This window comes from Oncorhynchus mykiss, chromosome 32 (assembly GCF_013265735.2).
Source record: "Oncorhynchus mykiss isolate Arlee chromosome 32, USDA_OmykA_1.1, whole genome shotgun sequence".
Classification (NCBI taxonomy): domain Eukaryota; kingdom Metazoa; phylum Chordata; class Actinopteri; order Salmoniformes; family Salmonidae; genus Oncorhynchus; species Oncorhynchus mykiss.
The window spans coordinates 10,815,452-10,842,533 of record NC_050572.1 but is presented as its reverse complement, the minus strand read 5'-3'; the positions used below and the strand labels follow the sequence as shown (position 1 = coordinate 10,842,533).

General features: G+C 44.5%; 1 protein-coding gene across 2 annotated transcripts; it reads left to right on the top strand.

The window, feature by feature from the left end:
- The first annotated feature begins 5,142 nt into the window (after positions 1–5,142).
- LOC110489378 (transcription factor Sp4) lies at positions 5,143–26,838 on the top strand. Of its 2 annotated transcripts, none has more exons than XM_036970968.1 (14): positions 5,143–5,735; positions 6,082–6,152; positions 9,819–9,896; positions 13,781–14,068; positions 14,733–14,905; positions 19,487–19,997; positions 20,151–20,225; positions 20,487–20,564; positions 20,638–20,718; positions 20,987–21,251; positions 21,953–22,151; positions 22,306–22,373; positions 24,768–24,899; positions 26,173–26,838. In XM_036970968.1, exons 1-14 carry the CDS (start codon positions 5,729–5,731, stop codon positions 26,442–26,444), a joined length of 2,298 nt encoding a protein of 765 aa, XP_036826863.1. In that variant the 5' UTR covers positions 5,143–5,728; the 3' UTR covers positions 26,445–26,838. The 2 variants fall into 2 exon arrangements, with proteins under 2 accessions (XP_036826863.1, XP_036826862.1); XM_036970967.1 differs by having other exon boundaries at positions 13,775–14,068.
- The last annotated feature ends 244 nt before the right edge of the window (positions 26,839–27,082 follow it).

Here is a 27,082-nt window from a genome sequence, read left to right as displayed (position 1 = left end):
TCTGTTTTTACCGTTTTTAAAAATGAAAGCACTTTTATGTATCTAGTTCCCCCCATTTTGAAGGTGTCATAAGTATTTGGACAAATTCACTTTTTTTGTATTAAAGTAGTCAAGTTTAGTATGTGGTTTCATATTCCTAGCCCACAATGACTACGTCTAGCTTGTCGCTCTACAAACGTTTGTAGTTTGTTTTAGTTGTGTTTTGAGATTGTTGTGCCCAATAGAAAATGAATGGTAGAGGTATAAATATCATAATGCTAAACTCACCCGTCATTGGTGATAGTGAGAGGTCCTAGCATATCTTAAGGGGGGGGGGGGGTATTATCTTTGTTCCTCTTAACTTTCTCACTCATCGTTGTTTACGATTTTTAATTCATGATTATCCATAATCGTGGTAGCATCCACATTTTAATGTAGTGTTGAGAAATGTATTCTATTCTTATTTAAAAAATAAAAGTGACTCCAAAATGACGCAATACCTTAATTAACATTTGATCTCAAAATGCTGGAGTACAGAGCCAAATTAAAGTTTTTTTAGCTACACTGTTGAAATAAATACGTAGGGGAGTGTATATTTACCATTTGCAGAATGTTTTGCTACGGTGTGCCCTACTGAACACAACCCAAGAAAACCATAACTTGTTGGACACTGCTACTAAAAAGGTTGAGTGACACGGATGGAGATGTGTGGTTCAGCATTTTGACAGGCAGCTCAATTCTGGTCTTTTGACCAATCAGATCAGCTCTTAAAAATATTTTTACGAAAAGATCTAATGTGATTGGTCAGAACACCAATTAGAGGGGGGGGGGGGGGGGTCAGAATTGTTCTGACTGTCTAAATGCAACCTTACTACTACTACTTTGTTTTTATGTACGTTGTCTTTTGATGTTGACTTTTCTACGTGGGTTAAGACGATGCTGTTGCTTGTACCATCCATGTACAACAGATGTTGTAAAATAGTACTGAAAAGGTTTAACTTCTTTTTTTTTTTTTAATCATATTTTTGTGACAACAGCCAGGCAGTGGAGTCAAACGTATTTTATTAGACGTGGGATGAAGCGGAGGATAAAAAACAACACTATTAAATTGCCTTTTTTTATTTTATTTGGAAAATAACGTTTACACGCGTATTATTTCGCTAAATTAGCATAGTTAGTGTTTACGTCACTGGAGCGTTTACCCACCTATTTTACCACTACGTCCCTGATGGTGAGACCTTTCACTGAGTTAGTGTCTCCTAAATTACTCAAACGTGACTCTAGACCATAGCCGATACAAATGGATACCTTTGGCGTGTACTGTACTGTTTTTAATACACTGTGTTTATAAATAAAGGTTTTAACACTGCCTCGAACAGTGGACACTTTGAATCTGAATAAAAGAACTGAAGTTATGTTTACTGGCTGGTTTCTGTCTATTTGTGTGTTTGACAATGGCTTTATTAGCAGTTTGGTGTGTTTTAATTGTCTTTATCTAACCAGGTAGGCTAGTTGAGAACAAGTTCTCATTTACAACTGTGACCTGGCCAAGATAAAGCTAAGCAGTGTGACACAGACAACAACACAGAGTTACACATGGAGTAAACAAGACAAGTCAATGACACAGCAGAGAAAATAAAGTTTATATACAGTGTGTGCAAAAGGCATGAGGAGGTAGGCAATAAATAGGCCATAGGAGAGAATAATTACAATTTAGCAGATTAACACTGGAGTGATAAATGATCAGATGGTCATGTGCAGGTAGAGATACTGGTGTGCAAAAGAGCAGAAAAGTAAATAAAAACAGTATGGGGATGAGGTAGGTAGATTGGGTGGGCTATTTACCGATGGACTATGTACAGCTGCAGTGATTGGTTAGCTGCTCAGATAGTTGATGTTTAAAGGTGGTGAGGGAGATAAAAGTCTCCAACTTCAGTGATTTTTTTTTGTGCAATTTGTTCTAGTCATTGGCAGCAGAGAACTGGAAGGAAAGGCGGCCAAATGAGGTGTTGGCTTTGGGGATGACCAGTGAGATATACCTGCTGGAACATGTGTTACGGGTGGGTATTGTTATCGTGACCAGTGAACTGAGATAAGGCGGACCTTTACCTAGCATAGACTTATAGATGACCTGGAGCCAGTGGGTCTGGCGACGAATATGTAGCGAGGGCCAGCCGACTAGAGCATACAGGTCGCAATGGTGGGTGGTATAAGGGGCTTTGGTAACCAAACAGATGGAACTGTGATAGACTGCATCCAGTTTGTTGAATAGAGTGTTGGAAGCTATTTTGTAGATGACATCGCCGAAGTCGAGGATCGGTAGGATAGTCAGTTTTACTAAGGTAAATTTGGCGGCGTGAGTGAGGCTTTGTTGCGAAATAGAAAGCCGATTCTAGATTTGATTGTGTCTAGATAGATGTAATTTTTAATGTCTGTAGTAGCTGACCTGACGTAAATCACATAGAAATGTGAGTTATAGATCTGTCATTCTCATTGAAAGCAAGTCTCACAAGCGGTAGATCTGTTCTATGTGCGCTATTTCTTTGCTTCCCTTTAAAGGACAGCTTTTGGGTGGAGTTATCTGTTGGTATTTGTTTCACTAATCCATTGTTGATATAGTGCCAAGATGTTTTGCATGTCATCAATCAAGTTTTCAAGATGTATAACTTACAAAATACAGGAATACAACCGGTTTGATGGATTTTGAATCATATGAAAATGTATTTTGAAAGTGATACAGTATATCTTGAAAACTTGATTGCTGACATGTAAAACATGTTGGGATTATATCAACTGTGGACTAATGAAACAAATACCAAAGAATTCTTTTGGGTCGAATTTTCCAGGAAGTTTTTTTGTTTGTGTGTCTTTTACTTTCAGTTTTGTACACTAGATTCAAACGGCTGAAAATATATTTTTGGTTATGGAAAATATTTCAGTGGTTTAGATGGTACAATGATTCTCTACACTATATTTGCTTCTTTAGTCACATGAACCTAAAAATAGGCAACACAACCAGGAAATGGAGGAGCGGTTTCTGCACAGTGCACTTTTTAATGGCTGTGGTAGCAGTTTGGGGTTTGGATAGATGTAATCCTTAATGGCTGTGGTAGGAGTTTGGGGTTTGGATAGATGAATAGATGTAATCCTTAATGGCTGTGGTAGCAGTTTGGGGTTTGGATAGATGTAATCCTTAATGGCTGTGGTAGCAGTTTGGGGTTTGGATAGAAGTAATCCTTAATGGCTGTGGTAGGAGTTTGGGGTTTGGATAGATGAATAGATGTAATCCTTAATGGCTGTGGTAGGAGTTTGGGGTTTGGATAGATGTAATCCTTAATGGCTGTGGTAGGAGTTTGGGGTTTGGATAGATTAATAGAAGTAATCCTTAATGGCTGTGGTAGGAGTTTGGGGTTTGGATAGATGAATAGATGTAATCCTTAATGGCTGTGGTAGGAGTTTGGGGTTTGGATAGATGAATAGATGTAATCCTTAATGGCTGTGGTAGCAGTTTGGGGTTTGGATAGATGTAATCCTTAATGGCTGTGGTAGGAGTTTGGGGTTTGGATAGATTAATAGATGTAATCCTTAATGGCTGTGGTAGCAGTTTGGGGTTTGGATAGATGAATAGATGTAATCCTTAATGGCTGTGGTAGCAGTTTGGGTCATCTAGCACAGGAGGTTGGTGGCAGCTTAATAACAGACCGGAGCGGAATCGGGATTATCAAATGCATGAAACACTTGGTTTCCATGGTTTCCATGGTTTCCATGTGTTTGATGCCATTCCTTTTGCTCTGTTCCAGCCATTATCATGAGCTGGAACACATTATCCTCCCCTCAGCAGCCTCCTGTGGCATCTAGATAGTTGGATGTAATCCTTGAGGGGTAGTGAAGTGAAGCACATTCAAGGGGAATGGGGGGGGGGGGTTGTTGTAGGGTAATGAGAGTGCGCTAACAATCAGATACATTCCCGGTGTTGGGTTTAAACTGAGTTGAGTGTACGGGAGGGGGTTGTGTGTGTGTGTGTGTGTGCGCGCGCGCATCTTTTGGTAAATCCGTGGACCCTGTTATACACATCAGTTATAATAGCTGTTCCACAGATCAAATGAGAGACAGATCGGTGTGAGCGAGACTGATCCTAATAAGGGAGAACTTATGAAACAGAAAGAGAGAGATACTGATTAACATACAGGGGGAGAGAGACCAAGACTGGCCCTTATGAAATGGGGAGAAATACTGACCTGTATAATAAGAGAGAAGGAGGGTGAAAGACATCCTTATGATAGAAAGAAGGAGACAGAGACTGGCCCTTATAAACTGAGGTGGAAACTGAGCTGCACTTCCTAACCTCCTGCCAAATGTATGACCATATTAGAGACACATATTTCCCTCAGATTACACAGACCCACAAATAATTTGAAAACAAATCCAATTTTGATAAACTCCAATATCTATGGGGTGAAATGCCACAGTGTGACATCACAGCAGCAAGATATGTGACCTGTTGCCACAAGAAAAGGGCAACCAGTGAAGAACACACACCATTGTAAATACAACCAATGTTTATATTGATTTAATTTCCCTTTAAGCTATTCACACATCGTTATAACACAGTACATTGCCATAACATTGCCATTTAAAATGTCTATTATTTTGAAACTTTTGTGTATTGTTTACTGTTAATTTTTTGTTTATTTCACTTTCTTTGGAACTGTTGACATGTTTCCCATGCCAATAAAGCCCTTGGAATTGAATTGAGAAGCTCTTGTAAAAAAGAGGACGGAATAACCTGCACCAGCCCAACGCTGCTGTTACCACTAGATAGCACAGCCACAAATTTAAAACGGGCTACATTGTAAAAATGAATGAAAATAAAATGAAAATGTGCTTTTGGGTCTTACGTTTAGGGTTAGTCATTACGGTTAGTCATACGGTTCGCGGTGTGGATAGAGTTAGGTTTAAAGTCTGATTTTAAGAAGAACAATTTTAGAAATAGGCGGGGTTTAGGACTGTGTGGCTGTGTTAACTAGTGACGAGCCAACCCAGCTGACCGCAAAGCAGGCTGGAAGATGGAGTCCCCGCCGCCATAACACATTTTGAAGGCGAGGCTTCGCCAAATACAACTCCCATCTCAACCCTCGCAGACCGAGTATGCCATCCAATCTGAATATGTGGGAGGAGCACACCGCCCACAAAAAGCCACAGATATCTATCTATCTGTCTCCAGATGCAATTATACAGTGCAACTATAAAGAATGGACATAAAATAGTGCTATTTATAAGGGGTGTTTTTGCATGAAGATCGTTGGAAAGGCTTGTTCTAGGCTACTTAGCGACAGAAACAGCAGCGGCAGAAAGAGAGGCGAGAGAGAGAGGGGTGTTGGGTAAATGAAAGTGGGTGGGCCTAACGCGAACACACACTACCAACTTCGATCAGGATACATTTATGCAAACACTTGATTTTTCTTCTTCCGTTAACCGAATTTTACGCGCGACGGTCGTTAAAGTGTGTTTTCGGTTGGTTTTGAGGGGCTTCGGGCGCGGACAACGGACTCTTCCCCGTTATAACGGGAGGTTTGATTGTTGCTCGAGCTTGGTACCGCCCTTCCTGGCGGGTGGGTGGTTTCGGTGCTAACCGGAGCGACGCCACAGCCCCAGCGCGAGCCATTCGCGGAGAAAATAGGCCGTCCTTCCCCGGTGCTTCAGCCGGCCTTTCTCCCGTAGCCTCTCCTCTCCGGTTTATGAATGCGTTATGAGTGGTAGGTACCCTCCCCCTCTCTTGTCCGTCTCCACCCTCTCTCCCTCTCTTTCTGCGCACGTAGCCTGCCTGATATCCAGAATAACCCCTAAATAAGAGACAATAGCCTACATGTTTCATTGTAATACAGTCTCTAATAAGGTTCCGATCACTGCATATGCCTTTAGGGTCAGGAGTTTAACCATATGGTGCAACAACACTGTTATAAAACCACGTGCAGGGAAATAACGGCATGGTATATCCCTTCACTCACAGTGTTATTGATAAAGGTGATCACTGATCACTCAGTCCTCGAGTGACAGTCTTTTGATTGTTGATCAAGTATTGTCTGATTTGATGGTTCTCAGATCAGAAGACTGAAGTGTCAGGATCAGAAGAAGGGAAACCAGGCAAGAAAGGCAAACGTTCCGGATCACAGGTAGACTGGACCCCGCCCCCAGACACATACACACCACTTCCGGGTTCTGTATAGAGGCCAAGTTCAGAGGATTGCACAATGTCTTTCAACACCAATAATGGACTTGTGTCTTTGCCTCAATGTCTATGAGATATGCATATTACTGTATAAGAGTGAATAATGTATTTTATATTTTTCAGAGCATTTCCGTAGCATGTGTTCTGGCAGGGTTTGACTCTACTGTTGATGTAGACTTCTGTAGCTTCTGTGAAAAAATAACACTAGTTGTCTCTACAGACAGATTTCTAGGTGTGCTGTGCATGTGTGTGACATTAAATATTTGCCCACGACCTAGTTCCTTTTCTCTGAGAGAGAGAGTGAGAGGGCGGAGAGAGAGAGAGAGGGAGGCTTCTCTTCCGCTGCTCTGAGAGAACAGAGAAATGTGGCTCTCACACCCACACACTCACTTCCTGTTATACTACCCACTTCTATTGCCTATTGCGCTCTACTGTCTCTGTCTCTTCTCTCTCTACTGTCTCTCTTCTCTCTCTCTGTCTCTACTGTCTCTTCTCTCTCTCTGTCTCTTCTCTCTACTGTCTCTGTCTCTACTGTCTCTGTCTCTTCTCTCTCTATGTCTCTTCTCTCTCTATGTCTCTTCTCTCTACTGTCTCTGTCTCTTCTCTCTCTACTGTCTCTGTCTCTTCTCTCTCTACTGTCTCTGTCTCTTCTCTCTACTGTCTCTGTCTCTTCTCTCTACTGTCTCTATCTCTTCTCTCTACTGTCTGTCTCTTCTCTCTCTACTGTCTCTGTCTCTTCTCTCTCAACTGTCTCTGTCTCTTCTCTCTCTACTGTCTCTGTCTCTTCTCTCTACTGTCTCTGTCTCTTCTCTCTACTGTCTCTGTCTCTTCTCTCTACTGTCTCTGTCTCTTCTCTCTCTACTGTCTCTGTCTTTTCTCTCTCTCTGTCTCTTCTGTCTCTACTGTCTCTTCTCTTCTCTACTGTCTCTGTCTCTTCTCTCTACTGTCTCTTCTGTCTCTACTGTCTCTGTCTCTTCTCTCTACTGTCTCTTCTCTACTGTCTCTGTCTCTTCTCTCTACTGTCTCTTCTGTCTCTACTGTCTCTGTCTCTTCTCTCTACTGTCTCTGTCTCTTCTCTCTCTGTCTCTTCTGTCTCTACTGTCTCTTCTCTCTACTGTCTCTGTCTCTTCTCTCTCTGTCTCTTCTGTCTCTACTGTCTCTGTCTCTTCTCTCTACTGTCTCTCTCTTCTCTCTACTGTCTCTGTCTCTTCTCTCTACTGTCTCTGTCTCTTCTCTCTACTGTCTCTCTCTTCTCTCTACTGTCTCTATCTCTACTCTCTGTCTCTTCTCTCTCTCTGTCTCTTCTGTCTCTACTGTCTCTTCTCTTCTCTCTACTGTCTCTTCTCTCTACTGTCTCTTCTGTCTCTACTGTCTCTGTCTCTTCTCTCTACTGTCTCTGTCTCTTCTCTCTACTGTCTCTGTCTCTTCTCTCTACTGTCTCTGTCTCTTCTCTCTCTACTGTCTCTGTCTCTTCTCTCTACTGTCTCTGTCTCTTCTCTCTCTACTGTCTCTGTCTCTTATCTCTCTACTGTCTCTGTCTCTTCTCTCTACTGTCTCTGTCTCTTCTCTCTACTGTCTCTGTCTCTTCTCTCTACTGTCTCTTCTGTCTCTACTGTCTCTGTCTCTTCTCTCTCTGTCTCTTCTGTCTCTACTGTCTCTTCTCTCTACTGTCTCTGTCTCTTCTCTCTACTGTCTCTCTCTTCTCTCTACTGTCTCTCTCTTCTCTCTACTGTCTCTCTCTCTTCTCTCTACTGTCTCTACTGTCTCTTCTCTTCTCTCTACTGTCTTGTCTCTTCTCTCTACTGTCTCTGTCTCTTCTCTCTACTGTCTCTGTCTCTTCTCTCTACTGTCTGTCTCTTCTCTCTCTGTCTCTTCTGTCTCTACTGTCTCTTCTCTCTACTGTCTCTGTCTCTTCTCTCTACTGTCTCTCTCTTCTCTCTACTGTCTCTCTCTCTTCTCTCTACTGTCTCTGTCTCGTCTGTCTCTACTGTCTCTTCACTTCTCTACTGTCTCTGTCTCTTCTGTCTCTACTGTCTCTTCTCTCTACTGTCTCTGTCTCTTCTCTCTACTGTCTCTGTCTTCTCTCTCTACTGTCTCTGTCTCTTCTCTCTCTACTGTCTCTGTCTCTTCTCTCTACTGTCTCTGTCTCTTCTCTCTACTGTCTCTTCTCTCTCTACTGTGTCTGTCTCTTCTCTCTCTACTGTCTCTGTCTCTTCTCTCTACTGTCTCTGTCTCTTCTCTCTACTGTCTCTGCCTCTTCTCTCTACTGTCTCTTCTGTCTCTACTGTCTCTGTCTCTTCTCTCTACTGTCTCTGTCTCTTCTCTCTACTGTCTCTGTCTCTTCTCTCTACTGTCTCTGTCTCTTCTCTCTCTACTGTCTCTGTCTCTTCTCTCTACTGTCTGTCTCTTCTCTCTACTGTCTCTGTCTCTTCTCTCTCTACTGTCTCTGTCTCTTCTCTCTACTGTCTCTGTCTCTTCTCTCTACTGTCTCTGTCTCTTCTCTCTCTACTGTCTCTGTCTCTTCTCTCTACTGTCTCTGTTTCTTCTCTCTCTACTGTGTCTCTTCTCTCTCTACTGTCTCTGTCTCTTCTCTCTCTACTGTCTCTGTCTCTTCTCTCTCTACTGTCTCTGTCTCTTCTCTCTACTGTCTCTGTCTCTTCTCTCTACTGTCTCTGTCTCTACTGTCTCTGTCTTTTCTCTCTGTCTCTTCTCTCTCTCTGTCTCTCTCTCTGCCTCTCTCTCTGTCTCTCTCTCTGTCTCTTCTCTCTCTGAATTCAATTTATGGGCTTTATTGGCATGGGAAACATATGTTTACGTTGCCAAAGCAAGTGAAATAGATAATAAACAAGTGTTTGTTCTTCACTGGTTGCCGTTTTATTGTGGAAACAGGTCACAAATCTTGCTGCTGTGATGGCACGCTGTGGTATTTCACCTAGTAGATATGGGAGTTAATCAAAATTGGATTTGTTTTTTGAATTCTTTATGGGTCTGTGTAATCCATCTCATTTTGTGGGCAGTGTGCACATAGCCTGTCTTCTCTTGAGAGCCAGGTCTACCTTTCTCAATAGCAAGGCTATGCTCACTGAGTCTGTACATAGTCAAAGATTTCCTTAAATTTGGGTCAGTCACTGTGGTCAGGTATTCTGCCACCATGTACTCTCTGATTAGGGCCAGAAAGCATTCCAGTTTGCAAAGTTTTTTTGGTTAATTCTTTACAATGTAATTGTCTTTTTGTTTTCTCATGATTTGTTTGGGTCTAATTGTGTTGCTGTCCTGGGGCTCTGTGGGGTCTATTTGTCTTTGTGAACAAAGGACCAGCTTGCTTAGGGGGCTCTTCTCCAGGTTCATGTCCCTGTAGGTGATGGCTTTGTTATGGAAGGCTTGGGAATCGCTTCCTTTTAGGTCTTTGTAGAATTTTACAGCTATTTTCTGGATGTTGATCTCTCTCTCTCTCTCTCTCTCTGTCTCTGTCTCTGTCTCTCTCTCTCTCTCTCTCTCTCTCTCTCTGTCAATCTTTGTACGTTCTCTGTGTATGAATGTGCGTTCTATTTGTTAATTCCTCCTTATCTCTCTCTCGGTGTGTGTGTGTGTGTGTGTGTGTTCTCCCTAGGATTCCCAGACGTCTCCTCTAGCCCTGCTGGCTGCAACCTGCAGTAAGATAGGAGTTCAGGGAGGAGTGGAGGGACAGGTGGTTAAATGCATGATAATAATATTTGTATATGTATATGTAATATGTACAGTGCCTTCAGAGAGTATTCATTCCCCTTGATTTATTCCACATTTTGTTGTGTTACAGACTCACTTCAAAATGCATTTAATTGACTTGTTTTCTCACCCAATCTACACACAATACCCCATAATGACAAAGTGAAAACATGTTTTTAGAAATGTTTGCAAATGTATAGAATGTGAAATACATAAAAATCTAATTTACACACACGTTAGAATCACCTTTGGCAGCAATTACAGCTGCAAGTCTTTCTGGGTAAGTCTCTAAGAGCTTTGCACACCTGAAGTGGGCAATATTTGCCCATTATTCTTCAAAACATTATTCAAGCTCTGTCAAATTGGTTGTTGATCATTGCTAGACAACCATTTTTTTGTCTTGCCATATATCTTCAGCAGAGTTAAGTCAAAACTGTAACTCGGCCACTCAGGAACATTCACTGTCTTCTTGGTAAGCAACTCCAGTGTAGATTTGGCCTTGTGTTTTAGGTTATTGTCCTGCTGAAAGGTGAATTCATCTCCCAGTGTCTGTTGGGAAGTAGACTGAACCAGGTTTTCCTCTAGGAGTTTGCCTGTGCTTAGCTCTATTACATTAATTTCTTTATCCTGAAATACTCCCCAGTCCTTGACGATTACAAGCATACCCATAACATGATGCAGCCACCACTATGCTTGAACATTTGGAGAGTGGTACTCAGTAATGTGTGTGTTGGGTTTGCCCAAAACAAAACACTTTTGTATTCAGGAAAAAATTTTTTATTGCTTTGCCACAATTTCTGCAGTATTACTTTAGTGCAATGTTGCAAACAGGATGCATGTTTTGAAATATTTGTGCTCTGTACAGGTTTCCTTCTTCACTCTGTCAATTAGTTAGTGTTGTGGAGTAACTACAATGTTGTTGATCCATCCTCAGTTTTCTATCGCAGCCATGAAACTGTGTAACTGTTTTAAAGTCACCTTTGACCTCATGGTGAAATCCCTGAGCAGTTTCCTCCCTATCCTGCAACTGAGTTAGGAGGGACACCTGTATCTTTGTAGTGACTGGGTGTATTGATACACCATCCAGAGCTTAATTAATAACTTCACTATGCTCAAAGGGGTATTCAATGTCTGCTTTTTAAAGGTTTACCCATCTAGCAATAGGTACCCTTCTTTGTAAAACATTAGAAAACTTCCCGGGTCTTTGTGGTTGAATCTGTGTTTGAAATTCACTGCTTGACTGAGGGACCTTTATAGATGTATGTGTGGGGTACAGAGATGAGGTAGTCATTCAAAAATCATTATTGCACTCACAGTGATACCATGCAACTAATGTGACCTATTAAGCAAATTTGTACTCCTGCACTTATTTAGGCTTGCCATAACAAAGGGGTTGAATACTTATTGACTCAAGACATTTAAGATTTTTTTTTAATGAATTTGTAAACATTTTGAAAAACAATTCCACTTTGACATTACGGGGTATTGTGACAAAAAAATATCTTAATTGAATACATTTTTAATTCCGGCTGTAACACAACAAAATGTTGAAAAGGTCAAAGGGCGTGAATACTTTCTGAAAGCTCTGTAACTGTACTTGTTGATGGAAATGTAAGGTCTATAATAATAATAACCTATAAAGGCTTTTACATGCGAACAGGTTCCAAGGCATTATACAGTGCCTTGCGAAAGTATTTGGCCCCCTTGAACTTTGCGACCTTTTGCCACATTTCAGGCTTCAAACATAAAGATATAAAACTGTATTTTTTTGTGAAGAATCAACAACAAGTGGGACACAATCATGAAGTGGAACGACATTTATTGGATATTTCAAACTTTGTTAACAAATCAAAAACTGAAAAATTGGACGTGCAAAATTATTCAGCCCCCTTAAGTTAATACTTTGTAGCGCCACCTTTTGCTGCGATTACAGCTGTAAGTCTCTTGGGGTATGTCTCTATCAGTTTTGCACATCGAGAGACTGACATTTTTTCCCATTCCTCCTTGCAAAACAGCTCGAGCTCAGTGAGGTTGGATGGAGAGCATTTGTGAACAGCAGTTTTCAGTTCTTTCCACAGATTCTCGATTGGATTCAGGTCTGGACTTTGACTTGGCCATTCTAACACCTGGATATGTTTATTTTTGAACCATTCCATTGTAGATTTTGCTTTATGTTTTGGATCATTGTCTTGTTGGAAGACAAATCTCCGTCCCAGTCTCAGGTCTTTTGCAGACTCCATCAGGTTTTCTTCCAGAATGGTCCTGTATTTGGCTCCATCCATCTTCCCATCAATTTTAACCATCTTCCCTGTCCCCGCTGAAGAAAAGCAGGCCCAAACCATGATGCTGCCACCACCATGTTTGACAGTGGGGATGGTGTGTTCGGGGTGATGAGCTGTGTTGCTTTTACGCCAAACATAACGTTTTGCATTGTTGCCAAAAAGTTCAATTTTGGTTTCATCTGACCAGAGCACCTTCTTCCACATGTTTGGTGTGTCTCCCAGGTGGCTTGTGGCAAACTTTAAACGACACTTTTTATGGATATCTTTAAGAAATGGCTTTCTTCTTGCCACTCTTCCATAAAGGCCAGATTTGTGCAATATACGACTGATTGTTGTCCTATGGACAGAGTCTCCCACCTCAGCTGTAGATCTCTGCAGTTCATCCAGAGTGATCATGGGCCTCTTGGCTGCATCTCTGATCAGCCTTCTCCTTGTATGAGCTGAAAGTTTAGAGGGATGGCCAGGTCTTGGTAGATTTGCAGTGGTCTGATACTCCTTCCATTTCAATATTATCGCTTGCACAGTGCTCCTTGGGATGTTTAAAGCTTGGGAAATATTTTTGTATCCAAATCCGGCTTTAAACTTCTTCACAACAGTATCTCGGACCTGCCTGGTGTGTTCCTTGTTCTTCATGATGCTCTCTGCGCTTTTAACGGACCTCTGAGACTATCACAGTGCAGGTGCATTTATACGGAGACTTGATTACACACAGGTGGATTGTATTGTACCTTATATAATGTTACTTACCCTACATTATTCATCTCATATGCATACGTATATACTGTACTCTATATCATCGACTGTATCCTTATGTAATACATGTATCACTAGCCACTTTAACTATGCCACTTTGTTTACATACTCATCTCATATGTATATACTGTACTCGATACCATCTACTGTATCTTGCCTATGCTGCTCTGTACCATCACTCATTCATATATCCTTATGTACATATTCTTTATCCCCTTACACTGTGTACAAGACAGTAGTTTTGGAATTGTTAGTTAGATTACTTGTTGGTTATTACTGCATTGTTGGAACTAGAAGCACAAGCATTTCGCTACACTCGCATTAACATCTGCTAACCATGTGTATGTGACAAATAAAATTTGATTTGATTTGATATTTATCATCATTAGTCATTTAGGTCAACATTGGATCATTCAGAGATCCTCACTGAACTTCTGGAGAGAGTTTGCTGCACTGAAAGTAAAGGGGCCGAATCATTTTGCACGGCCAATTTTTCAGTTTATGATTTTTTTAAAAAGTTTGAAATATCCAATAAATGTCGTACCACTTCATGATTGTGTCCCACTTGTTGTTGATTCTTCACAAAAAAATACAGTTTTATATCTTTATTTGAAGCCTGAAATGTGGCAAAAGGTCGCAAAGTTCAAGGGGGCCGAATACTTTCGCAAGGCACTGTACCTGCAGACTTTCAGTGTCTCTGTGTTGAATGGGCTTCCGGCTGGCCAGATACAGCTATACCCGGGAATCAGACTTAAGTTCCTACTTTTGTACCTTTGTTCAATGACGTTTTCTTATTCTTTTATTTATGGTTTATGTTTATTTGCAGGTGCAGGGTGGACAGTTCCAGGGTCATATCGTTGTCGACGCAGCAGGTAATCAGACTCTGGTTCAGCAGCAGATGGAACTGGTTCCTGCCCAGTTCACTGGAAACGGCTGGCAGATCATCACTACTGCTCCCCAAATGGCCAAGGACACTGCCAATCAACCCGTCGCCGTGACCCTGGCCACCACTTCAGCCAATGACAGTGCCCCGGCAGGCCGTAAGATGAAGGCTGTGGGCGGGACTAACACCGTAGCAGCCAATCAGCAGGTGCAGCAGCAGCAGTTCCAGATCATCCAGGTGTGTGCGCGCGAGTGAGTGCATAGAAGGGAATGTTAGGGCCTCCCGGGTGGCACAGTTGTTAAGGGCTAGCTGTGCCACCAGAGACTCTGGGTTCGCGCCCAGGCTCTGCCGCTACCGGGAGGTCCGTGGGGCGACGCACAATTGGCCTAGCGTCGTCCGGGTTAGGGAGGGTTTGGCCGGTAGGAATATCCTTGTCTCGTCGCGCACCAGCGACTCCTGTGGCGGGCCGGGCGCAGTGCACGCTAACCAAGGTCGCCAGGTGCACGTTGTTTCCTCCGACACATTGGTGCGGCTGGCTTACGGGTTGGATGCGCGCTGTGTTAAGAAGCAGTGCGGCTTGGTTGGGTTGTGTATCGGAGGACGCATGACTTTCAACCTTCGTCTCTCCCGAGCCCGTACGGGAGTTGTATCGATGAGACAAGATAGTAGCTACTAACAATTGGATACCACGAAATTGGGGAGAAAAAGAGGGTACAATTTCAACAAATAAGAAGGGAATGTTGTCTGACTGAGAATTCTTGTCCTATAACTTATAATTGTCTTTTTCTTAGATATGTGTGGTGGATTACTATGTGTTGTACTATATCTGTGTTAGCGTTCAGAACATGGCCACCTAATGCCACAGTTTTTATGTCATGTTAATGTTTTGGTCCCTGTCCAGGTGCAAAACATGCCGTCGTCTGGGGGTGGGGTCCAATACCAGGTGATCCCCCACCTGCAGACGGCCGACGGCCAACAGATCCACATCAGCCCCCAGACTGCATCCCTGGGGGGCCAACAGATCCACATCAGCCCCCAGACTGCATCCCTGGGCGGGCAGCACATTCACATCAGGTGGGTGGCAGCTGGTCTAGTGCAGTGGTTCTCAAAACTCTCCTCAGGGACCCGCAGATGTTTCACATGTATGTTGTAGCCCTGAACGAACTCACCTGATTCACTTGGTCAACTCACCTGATTCACCTGGTCAACCCTCCTGATGCACCTAGTCAAGGGCTTGATGATTAGTTGACCAGTTTAATCAGGTGAGCTAGCTGTGGAATAGTTAAAATACATGGAGCGGCTGAGGGTCCCTGAGTCGAGGTTTGAAAATCCCTGGTCTAGAGGTTAGAGAGGTGGTCTAGAGGTTAGAGAGGTGGTAGACAGGTGGTCTAGAGGTTAGAGAGGTGGTCTAGAGGTTAGAGAGGTGGTAGACAGGTGGTCTAGAGGTTGGAGAGGTGGTCTAGAGGTTAGAGATGTGGTAGACAGGTGGTCTAGAGATTAGACAGGTGGTCTGGAGGTTAGACAGGTGGTAGACAGGCGGTCTAGAGGTTAGACAGTTGGTCTAGAGATTAGAGAGATGGTAGATAGGTGGTAGACAGGCGGTCTAGAGGTTAGACAGGCGGTCTAGAGGTTAGACAGGTGGTAGACAGGTGATCTAGAGGTTAGAGAGGTGGTCTAGAGGTTAGAGAGGTGGTCTAGAGGTTAGAGAGGTGGTCTAGAGGTTAGACAGGTGGTCTAGAGGTTAGACAGGTGGTAGACAGGTGGTCTAGAGGTTGGACAGGTGGTCTGGAGGTTAGACAGGCGGTCTGGAGGTTAGAGAGGCGGTCTAGAGGTTAGAGAGGCGGTCTAGAGGTTAGAGAGGCGGTCTAGAGGTTAGACAGGTGGTAGACATGTGGTCTAGAGGTTAGACAGGCGGTCTAGAGGTTAGAAAGTTGGTCTAGAGGTTAGAGAGGTGGTAGACAGGTGGTCTAGAGGTTAAAAAGGTGGTCTAGAGGTTAGACAGGCGGTCTAGAGGTTAGAGAGGTGGTAGACAGGTGGTCTAGAGGTTAGAGAGGTGGTAGACAGGTGGTCTAGAGGTTGGACAGGTGGTCTGGAGGTTAGACAGGCGGTCTGGAGGTTAGAGAGGCGGTCTGGAGGTTAGAGAGGCGGTCTAGAGGTTAGAGAGGCGGTCTAGAGGTTAGACAGGTGGTAGACATGCGGTCTAGAGGTTAGAGAGGTGGTAGACAGGTGGTCTAGAGGTTAGACAGGTGGTCTAGAGGTTAGACAGGCGGTCTAGAGGTTAGAGAGGTGGTAGACAGGTGGTCTAGAGGTTAGAGAGGTGGTAGACAGGTGGTCTAGAGGTTAGAGAGGTGGTAGACAGGCGGTATAGAGGTTAGACAGGTGGTCTAGAGGTTAGAGAGGCGGTCTAGAGGTTAGAGAGGCGGTCTAGAGGTTAGACAGGCGGTCTAGAGGTTAGACAGGCGGTCTAGAGGTTAGACAGGTGGTAGACAGGCGGTCTAGAGGTTGGACAGGCGGTCTAGAGGTTGGACAGGCGGTCTAGAGGTTGGACAGGCGGTCTAGAGGTTAGACAGGCGGTCTAGAGATTAGAGAGGCGGTCTAGAGGTTAGAGAGGCGGTCTAGAGGTTAGAGAGGCGGTCTCGAGGTTAGAGAGGCGGTCTAGAGGTTAGAGAGGCGGTAGACAGGCGGTCTAGAGGTTAGACGGGCGGTCTATAGGTTAGACAGGCGGTCTAGAGGTTAGAGAGGCGGTCTAGAGGTTAGACAGGTGGTCTAGAGGTTAGACAGGCGGTCTAGAGGTTAGACAGGTGGTAGACAGGATGTCTAGAGGTTAGACAGGCGGTCTAGAGGTTAGAGAGGTGGTAGACAGGTGGTCTAGAGGTTAGAGAGGTGGTAGACAGGTGGTCTAGAGGTTAGAGAGGTGGTATACAGGCGGTATAGAGGTTAGACAGGTGGTCTAGAGGTTAGACAGGTGGTCTAGAGGTTAGAGAGGCGGTCTAGAGGTTAGAGAGGCGGTCTAGAGGTTAGACAGGCGGTCTAGAGGTTAGACAGGCGGTCTAGAGGTTAGACAGGTGGTAGACAGGCGGTCTAGAGGTTGGACAGGCGGTCTAGAGGTTAGACAGGCGGTCTAGAGATTAGAGAGGCGGTCTAGAGGTTAGAGAGGCGGTCTAGAGGTTAGAGAGGCGGTCTCGAGGTTAGAGAGGCGGTCTAGAGGTTAGAGAGGCGGTAGACAGGCGGTCTAGAGGTTAGACGGGCGGTCTATAGGTTAGACATGCGGTCTAGAGGTTAGAGAGGCGGTCTAGAGGTTAGACAGGTGGTCTAGAGGTTAGACAGGCGGTCTAGAGGTTAGACAGGTGGTAGACAGAATGTCTAGAGGTTAGACAGGCGGTCTAGAGGTTAGACAGGCGGTCTAGAGGTTAGACAGGCGGTCTAGAGGTTAGACAGGCGGTCTAGAGGTTAGACAGACGGTCTAGAGGTTAGACAGACGGTCTAGAGGTTAGACAGGTGGTCTAGATTTTAGACAGGCGGTCTAGAGGTTAGACAGGTGGTAGACAGGATGTCTAGAGGTTAGACAGGCGGTCTAGAGGTTAGACAGGTGGTAGACAGGATGTCTAGAGGTTAGACAGGTGGTAGACAGGATGTCTAGAGGTTAGACAGGTGGTAGACAGGCGGTCTAGAGGTTAGACAGGTGGTCTAGAGGTTAGACAGGTGGTCTAGAGGTTAGACAGGCGGTCTAGAGGTTAGAGAGGTGGTAGACAGGTGGTCTAGAGGTTAGACGGGCGGTCTATAGGTTAGACAGGCGGTCTAGAGGTTAGAGAGGCAGTAGACAGGCGGTCTAGAGGTTAGACGGGCGGTCTATAGGTTAGACAGGCGGTCTAGAGGTTAGAGAGGCGGTCTAGAGGTTAGACAGGTGGTCTAGAGGTTAGACAGGCGGTCTAGAGGTTAGACAGGTGGTAGACAGGATGTCTAGAGGTTAGACAGGCGGTCTAGAGGTTAGAGAGGTGGTAGACAGGTGGTCTAGAGGTTAGAGAGGTGGTAGACAGGTGGTCTAGAGGTTAGAGAGGTGGTATACAGGCGGTATAGAGGTTAGACAGGTGGTCTAGAGGTTAGAGAGGCGGTCTAGAGGTTAGAGAGGCGGTCTAGAGGTTAGACAGGCGGTCTAGAGGTTAGACAGGCGGTCTAGAGGTTAGACAGGTGGTAGACAGGCGGTCTAGAGGTTGGACAGGCGGTCTAGAGGTTGGACAGGCGGTCTAGAGGTTAGACAGGCGGTCTAGAGATTAGAGAGGCGGTCTAGAGGTTAGAGAGGCGGTCTAGAGGTTAGAGAGGCGGTCTCGAGGTTAGAGAGGCGGTCTAGAGGTTAGAGAGGCGGTAGACAGGCGGTCTAGAGGTTAGACGGGCGGTCTATAGGTTAGACATGCGGTCTAGAGGTTAGAGAGGCGGTCTAGAGGTTAGACAGGTGGTCTAGAGGTTAGACAGGCGGTCTAGAGGTTAGACAGGTGGTAGACAGGATGTCTAGAGGTTAGACAGGCGGTCTAGAGGTTAGACAGGCGGTCTAGAGGTTAGACAGGCGGTCTAGAGGTTAGACAGGCGGTCTAGAGGTTAGACAGACGGTCTAGAGGTTAGACAGACGGTCTAGAGGTTAGACAGGTGGTCTAGATTTTAGACAGGCGGTCTAGAGGTTAGACAGGTGGTAGACAGGATGTCTAGAGGTTAGACAGGCGGTCTAGAGGTTAGACAGGTGGTAGACAGGATGTCTAGAGGTTAGACAGGTGGTAGACAGGATGTCTAGAGGTTAGACAGGTGGTAGACAGGCGGTCTAGAGGTTAGACAGGCGGTCTAGAGGTTAGACAGGCGGTCTAGAGGTTAGACAGGTGGTAGACAGGATGTCTAGAGGTTAGACAGGCGGTCTAGAGGTTAGACAGGCGGTCTAGAGGTTAGACAGGCGGTAGACAGGATGTCTAGAGGTTAGACAGGCGTCTAGAGGTTAGACAGGCGGTAGACAGGATGTCTAGAGGTTAGACAGGTGGTAGACAGGATGTCTAGAGGTTAGACAGGTGGTAGACAGGCGGTCTAGAGGGTAGACAGGTGGTAGACAGACGGTCTAGAGGTTAGACGGGCGGTCTAGAGGGTAGACAGGTGGTAGACAGACGGTCTAGAGGTTAGACGGGCGGTCTAGAGGGTAGACAGGTGGTAGACAGGCGGTCTAGAGGGTAGACAGGTGGTAGACAGACGGTCTAGAGGTTAGACGGGCGGTCTAGAGGGTAGACAGGTGGTAGACAGACGGTCTAGAGGTTAGACGGGCGGTCTAGAGGGTAGACAGGTGGTAGACAGACGGTCTAGAGGGTAGACAGGTGGTAGACAGACGGTCTAGAGGGTAGACAGGTGGTAGACAGACGGTCTAGAGGTTAGACGGGCGGTCTAGAGGGTAGACAGGTGGTAGACAGGCGGTCTAGAGGGTAGACAGGTGGTAGACAGACGGTCTAGAGGTTAGACGGGCGGTCTAGAGGGTAGACAGGTGGTAGACAGACGGTCTAGAGGTTAGACGGGCGGTCTAGAGGGTAGACAGGTGGTAGACAGACGGTCTAGAGGTTAGACGGGCGCTTTGGGCCATAAAACAACGTTTTTAGATGGAAACAGATGAAGTTATTCTATTCTATTCAGTCCGGCCCAGGGGGGTCTACCAGAGCAGGTCCAGCTGATCCAGAACCAATCCCAGACCCAGGCAATCCTACAGCCAGCCAATCAGCAAGCCATCCTCACTAGTTCAGCCAATCAGACGTTGCAGCTTCGTTCCGCCCAGTCCTTCCCGTTGCAGATGCAGACCTTACAGGGCTCCCAGACCCAGGTCATGACTACAGTACCCATAAACATCGGCGGTATGACCCTCGCCCTGCCGGTCATGAATAATTTAGCAGGGGGCGGAGCCGTGCAGCTTGTCCAATCAGCCGATGGCAGCTTTACCGTAGCTAACGGCAACCAGCTTGTAACGACAACTGCAGCGGCGGTGTCCGGGGCAGTTACTGTTACCGGGTCGTCTGGTGGTACTATAACAACTGTTGCCGGGGGGGATGGAGCGTCGACAGACGGAACACAGCTGAGTTCTGTAGCCGGGTCGGACGGCGGTACGGAGAGAGACACACAGAACCAACCCAGCGACCAGGACTCTCAGATGGTATGTGTGTTTGTGTGACTAAACATCTGTGATGTAAAGGGATTTATTGATTGATCGTTTGGTTGATTAATTCATGTATTGATTGATTGTTTGGTTGATTAATTAATGTATTGATTGGTTGATTAGTTGTTTGGTTGGTTGCTTGATTGACAGGTCCAGAGCCAGGCCAACGGACTGCAGGTCCAATCAGATCCTCCAGGGACCATCCAGCAGGTCATCGTGGGACAGGTGGGTTCTACTCCTCTTATTTGACCTTTAACCTTCTATTCTACTTTATTCTACTCTTCTCTACTCTATTCTACTCTATTCCATTCTACTATATTCTACTCTATTCTACTCTATTCTACTCTTCTCTACTCTATTCTACTCTATTCCATTCTACTATATTCTACTCTATTCTACTCTATTCTACTCTATTCTATTCAAGTATGATATGGGAATATACTATAATAAATGATATTCTAAGTAGTTGTTATTACCATTGTCCAGATGGGCAACCAGTTGTTGCAGCAGATCCAGATTCAGCCACAGCAGATCACTCAGGCCCAGATCCAGCCTCAGAACCAGGTAATACACACACACACACACACACACTGTGAATCCGCAGAAAGTGTGTAAACTCTGTGTTTGTTTCTACCAGTTCCAGGGCCAGCAGATCCAAACCTTTCAGTTAGGACCAGGCGGGACCCTACAGCCCATACAAGCCTTCCAGAACCAACAGGTAACTAGCCAGCTGCTCCCTCTTCTCTTTCTTAGTTGCTTCATTCCCACTCCTTTGTACCTGGGGATTTGAGGGATATTTTGGGGCAGTAAATTACGGACATGATAAATAAATCTGAAAGCTTATTTTTCTTATATCGTCAATGATTTTAATGTTTGTTGTATTGATTTGAATTGAATTTCTGAATGATTGTAATGTGAGTTTTATTGATTTTGAATTGAATTTCTGAATGATTGATATCCTATTTGTATTCATTGATTTCCTCCAGGTTCTGATCCGAACCCCAACCCTCTCTCCGTCGGGTCAGATCACGTGGCAGACCCTGCAGCTCCCGGGGGGAATGTCTGTGCCCCAGCAGCTGACCCTGGCCCCTGTGGGCGGGGGGGGATTCATGCAGCTGGGGGGGGCTCCCCTGACGCTGAGCGCAGCCCAGATCAACCCTGGGTCGGGGGTGCAGACAGTCAGCATTGCCGGGCTGGGCACCACTGGGGTACAGATGCAGGGGGTACCCCTCACCTTCACTGGACTACAGGGTAAAAACACAGAGAGAGACAGAGACACACACAGAGAGAGGGAGAGAGACACACAGAGAGAGAGAGAGAGAGACAGAGCCAGAGAGAGAGAGAGAGACAGAGCCAGACAGACAGAGAGAGGGAGAGTGCCAGACAGACAGAGAGAGAGAGAGAGCCAGACAGACAGAGAGAGGGAGAGTGCCAGACAGACAGAGAGAGGGAGAGTGCCAGACAGACAGAGAAAGAGAGAGAGAGACAGACAGACAGAGAGAGGGAGAGTGCCAGACAGACAGAGAAAGAGAGAGAGAGACAGACAGACAGACAGACAGACAGACAGACAGACATGGTGTGTGTTGAGTGTTGTTCTTTATTTTCTGGGGGGGTTGGGAGCAGAGCTATAAAAACAATCTATTCTATTCCACCCTACTATATTCCACCTTACTGTATTCTACTCTACTGTATTCCACTCTACTGTATTCCACCCTACTATATTCCACCTTATTGTATTCCACCCTACTGTATTCCACCCTACTGTATTCCACCCTACTGTATTCCACCTTACTGTATTCCACTCTACTGTATTCTATTCCACTCTACTGTATTCTATTCCACTCTACTGTATTCCACCCTACTGTTTTCCACCTTACTGTATTCCACCCTACTGTATTCCACCTTACTGTATTCCATTCTACTGTATTCTACTCCACTCTACACTCCACCAGGTCAGCCGCAGGGTCAGGAGGGAGGAGTTAAGGTCGAGCCATCCCCGGTGACGGTAACCGCGGGTAACGTTGCGGGGTCATCGCTTAGTCCAGACCAGATGGGTTCTGTCCAGAGTTCATCAGACCAGGAAGGACCGCCCAGCAAGAGGCTTCGCAGGGTGGCGTGCTCCTGTCCGAACTGTAGGGCCGGAGAGGGGAGGTACATGTGTATGCACACACACACTCATACACACACACACACACACTCACACACACACCCATACACACACCCATACACACACTCTTACTCTCTATCTCTGACTGTGTGTGTGTGTGTGTGTGTGTGTGTGTGTGTGTGTTTGTGTGTTTTGCAGGACCATTGGAGACCCATCTAAGAAGAAGCAACATGTGTGTCACATGGAGGGCTGTGGAAAGGTTTACGGTAAGACCAGTCTATACTGTGGAAAGGTTTACGGTAAGACCAGTTTATACTGTGGAAAGGTTTACGGTAAGACCAGTCTGAACTCTGGAAAGGTCTACGGTAAGACCAGTCTGTACTGTGGAAAGGTTTACGGTAAGACCAGTCTGTACTGTGGAAAGGTTTACGGTAAGACCAGTCTGTACTGTGGAAAGGTTTACGGTAAGACCAGTCTATACTGTGGAAATGTTTACGGTAAGACCAGTCTGTACTGTGGAAAGGTTTACGGTAAGACCAGTCTATACTGTGGAAAGGTTTACGGTAAGACCAGTCTATACTGTGGAAAGGTCTACGGTAAGATCAGTCTGTACTGTGGAAAGGTTTACGGTAAGACCAGTCTGTACTGTGGAAAGGTTTACGGTAAGACCAGTCTATACTGTGGAAATGTTTACGGTAAGACCAGTCTGTACTGTGGAAAGGTTTACGGTAAGACCAGTCTATACTGTGGAAAGGTTTACGGTAAGACCAGTCTGTACTGTGGAAAGGTTTACGGTAAGACCAGTCTGTACTGTGGAAAGGTTTACGGTAAGACCATCTATACTGTGGAAATGTTTACGGTAAGACCATCTATACTGTGGAAAGGTTTACGGTAAGACCAGTCTATACTGTGGAAAGTCTACGGTAAGACCTTTCCACAGTACAGGGGGCCAGAACGTAATTCTAAATCATTTGTAGACCGCAAATTGACCACAAGAAGCCCCAACAGACTAAAACATAATAATTTCAAACCTTACTTACATTTGTATATGATGACCGCATGTCTCCATTATCCGGGGGAATACTTGTAAACAGATTTCCTAAACGAGAATCACTTGGATCTGTTTTCCTGCTGTTTATACAGTCTTTTATGTCCAGCAGTGAAAATAAATATATACAGTGGGGGAAAAAAGTATTTAGTCAGCCACCAATTGTGCAAGTTCTCCCACTTAAAAAGATGAGAGGCCTGTAATTTTCATCATAGGTACACTTCAACTATGACAGACGAAATGAGAAAAAAATCCAGAAAATCACATTGTAGGATTTTTAATGAATTTATTTGCAAATTATGGTTGAAAGTAAGTCTTTGGTCACCTACAAACAAGCAAGATTTCTGGCTCTCACAGACCTGTAACTTCTTCTTTAAGAGGCTCCTCTGTCCTCCACTCGTTTACCTGTATTAATGGCACCTGTTTGAACTTGTTATCAGTATAAAAGACACCTGTCCACAACCTCAAACAGTCACACTCCAAACTCCACTATGGCCAAGACCAAAGAGCTGTCAAAGGACACCAAAAACAAAATTGTAGACCTGCACCAGGCTTGGAAGACTGAATCTGCAATAGGTAAGCAGCTTGGGTTGAAGAAATCAACTGTGGGAGCAATTATTAGGAAATGGAAGACATACAAGACCACTCATAATCTCCCTCGATCTGGGGCTCCACGCAAGATCTTACCCCGTGGGGTCAAAATGATCACAAGAACGGTGAGCAAAAATCCCAGAACCACACGGGGGGACCTAGTGAATGACCTGCAGAGAGCTGGGACCAAAGTAACAAAGCCTACCATAAGCAGGGTATTGAAGATGAAACGTGGCTGGGTCTTTCAGCATGACAATGATCCCAAACACACCGCCCGGGCAACGAAGGCGTGGCTTCGTAAGAAGCATTTCAAGGTCCTGAAGTGGCCTAGCCATTCTCCAGATCTCAACCCCATAGAAAATATTTGGAGGGAGTTGAAAGTCCGTGTTGCCCAGCAACAGCCCCAAAACATCACTGCTCTAGAGGAGATCTGCATGGAGGAATGGGCCAAAATACCAGCAACAGTGTGTGAAAACCTTGTGAAGACTTACAGAAAACGTTTGACCTCTGTCATTGCCAACAAAGGGTATATAACAAAGTATTGAGATAAACTTTTGTTATTGACCAAATACTTATTTTCCACCATAATTTGCAAATAAATTCATTAAAATCCTACAATGTGATTTTCTGGATGTTTTTTCTATAATTCTGTCTGACATAGTTGAAGTGTACCTATGATGAAAATTACAGGCCTCTCATCTTTTTAAGTGGGAGAACTTGCACAATTGTTGGCTGACTAATTACTTTTTTGCCCCACTGTAAACCCACTGCCAGTTGTGGAACCCTGCTGTAGAAAATAGACTTCCTAGTTTAAACTGTAGAAAAGAGACTTCCTAGTTTAAACTGTAGAAAAGAGACTTCCTAGTTTAAACTGTAGAAAAGAGACTTCCTAGTTTAAACTGTAGAAAAGAGACTTCCTAGTTTAAACTGTAGAAAATATAGATTTATCAGTCTATACTGTAGAAAATAGAGGTTTACCAGTCTATGAAGAAAAATGATGTCGTAATGTTTTATCTATCAGGTAAGACCAGTCACCTGAGAGCTCACCTCCGCTGGCACACAGGAGAAAGACCCTTCGTCTGCAACTGGATCTTCTGTGGCAAGAGGTTCACACGCTCAGACGAACTGCAGAGACACAGACGGACACACACAGGTACACACACAGATACACACACAGATACACACACAGGTACACACACATATACACACACAGATACACACACAGATACACACACAGGTACACACAGACGGACACACACAGACGGACACACACAGGTACACACACAGGTACACACAGACGGACACACACAGAAACACACACAGGTACACACACAGGTACATACACAGGTACACACACAGGTACACACAGACGGACACACACAGGTACACACACAGGTACACACACAGGTACATACACAGGTATGTCCTGTGTCCAATGTTCCGGCACTGAGCAAATGTCAGGTCTGCTGAGCACAAACTTGAACGCTGTGAAAAATTCTGTACAACTTTTGGTGAGCGGTTGAACACTGAGGCTGTTCCTGCTTTAAGTTACAGTAATAACAGTAATACAGTAATACAATTAATTACAGTAATAGCAGTAATTACAGTAATATCAGTAATAACAGTAATAGCAGTAATACAGTAATTGCAGTAATTACAGTAATAACAGTATAACAGTAATTACAGTAATAGCAGTAATACAGTAATAGCAGTAATTACAGTAATAGCAGTAATAACAGTAATATCAGTAATAACAGTAATACAGTAATAACAGTAATAACAGTAATACAGTAATACCAGTAATTACAGTAATAGCAGTAATTACAGTAATAACAGTATAACAGTAATTACAGTAATAGCAGTAATACAGTAATAACAATAATACAGTAATTACAGTAATAGCAGTAATGCAGTAATACAGTAATTGCAGTAATTACAGTAATAATAACAGTATAACAGTAATTACAGTAATAATAACAGTATAACAGTAATTACAGTAATAATAACAGTATAACAGTAATTACAGTAATAGCAGTAATACAGTAATAACAGTAATACAGTAATAACAGTAATACCGTAATAATAGTAATACAATAATAACAGTAAATACAGTAATAACAGTGGTCAAGTAGGCTGCTGTGGCTATCTGATCATAATGTAGGCCTACCAGAGTGGCCTACCATCACAAACAATGGAGAAAACGCATCCCGTAACATACACACATATATATATTTACTTTTTAAATATATATTTGTATTTTTCCCCCTTTTTTTCTCCCCAATTACGATCTTGTCTCATCGCTGCAACTCCCCAAGGGGTTTGGGAGGCGAAGGTCGAGCCATACGTCCTCCAAAACATGACCTTAACATCCGCCCTCTTAACCCGGAAGTTCCCATGTCATTTATGTCTTTCTCCACATCCTCCAGGAGAGAAGAGGTTTGAGTGTCCAGAGTGCAGTAAGCGTTTCATGCGTAGCGACCATCTCTCCAAACACATCAAAACCCACCTGAACAAGAAGGGAGGGGCTTCTCTCGCCATCATCACCACCGACGACATGGAAAATTCTAACCAGGGCTTAGGCTCCTCCCCTCGCATCGTAACTATGGCGACGCTCTCCCAGGACTCCGCCCCCGCCACGCCAACAGCCTCCTCGCCGAATCAAATGGAGGGAGAAGAGGAGGAAGAGGAGGAGTTTTGAGTAGTGCCCGGTGACCACTTCCTGTGAAAGGAAGAAGCAGGGAGGGCTGACTTCCAGGTTGGTCTCCATGGTTACACCGTGGCAGTCAGGTGGTAGATAATTTTTATTATTATTTGTTTGTTTTTGAAACGGACTCAAACAGAAGACAAATATGACTGACTGAAAATGACAAACAGACAGAGAAATCTGAATCTAAACTAATAATTGAGTCCAACAACAGTCTAAAGGTGTGAATTTGTAGAAGGGTATTTAATAACAGAACAGAGGTCAGGAGAAAAGGCACATCTATCCCCTATATAGTGCACTACTTTTGGCCAGAGCCTTCTGAGTAGTTTGTTATGTTAGGAAGAGGGTGTCATTTTGGATAGGTTCATTAGACTAGCACAAAACAGTTGTAAAACATCAAGAAGAGACATTGGATGTGTCCCAAATGGCCAGGGTAACATTTGGAACGCCAACAATCTCTATGCACAAAGATGTTCTGTAACTATGGTGATGAGGATGATGATGAAACATGATATGTGGCGTGGTCTAGACTGTTGACAGACAGGTGAGAGGAGCTGGGGTGTGTGTGTGTGGTGTGTGTGTGTGTGTGTGTGTGTGTGTGTGTGTGTGTGTTTCAACAGGACTATAGTTCT

Bases quoted from the DNA above. Each gene is read 5' to 3' on its own strand.
- LOC110489378 (XM_036970967.1), top strand. The intron at 14,069-14,732 runs GTGTGTGCGCGC...GTCCCTGTCCAG, and splicing joins AGCAGTTCCAGATCATCCAG to GTGCAAAACATGCCGTCGTC. The intron at 19,998-20,150 runs GTATGTGTGTTT...CTTGATTGACAG, and splicing joins GCGACCAGGACTCTCAGATG to GTCCAGAGCCAGGCCAACGG.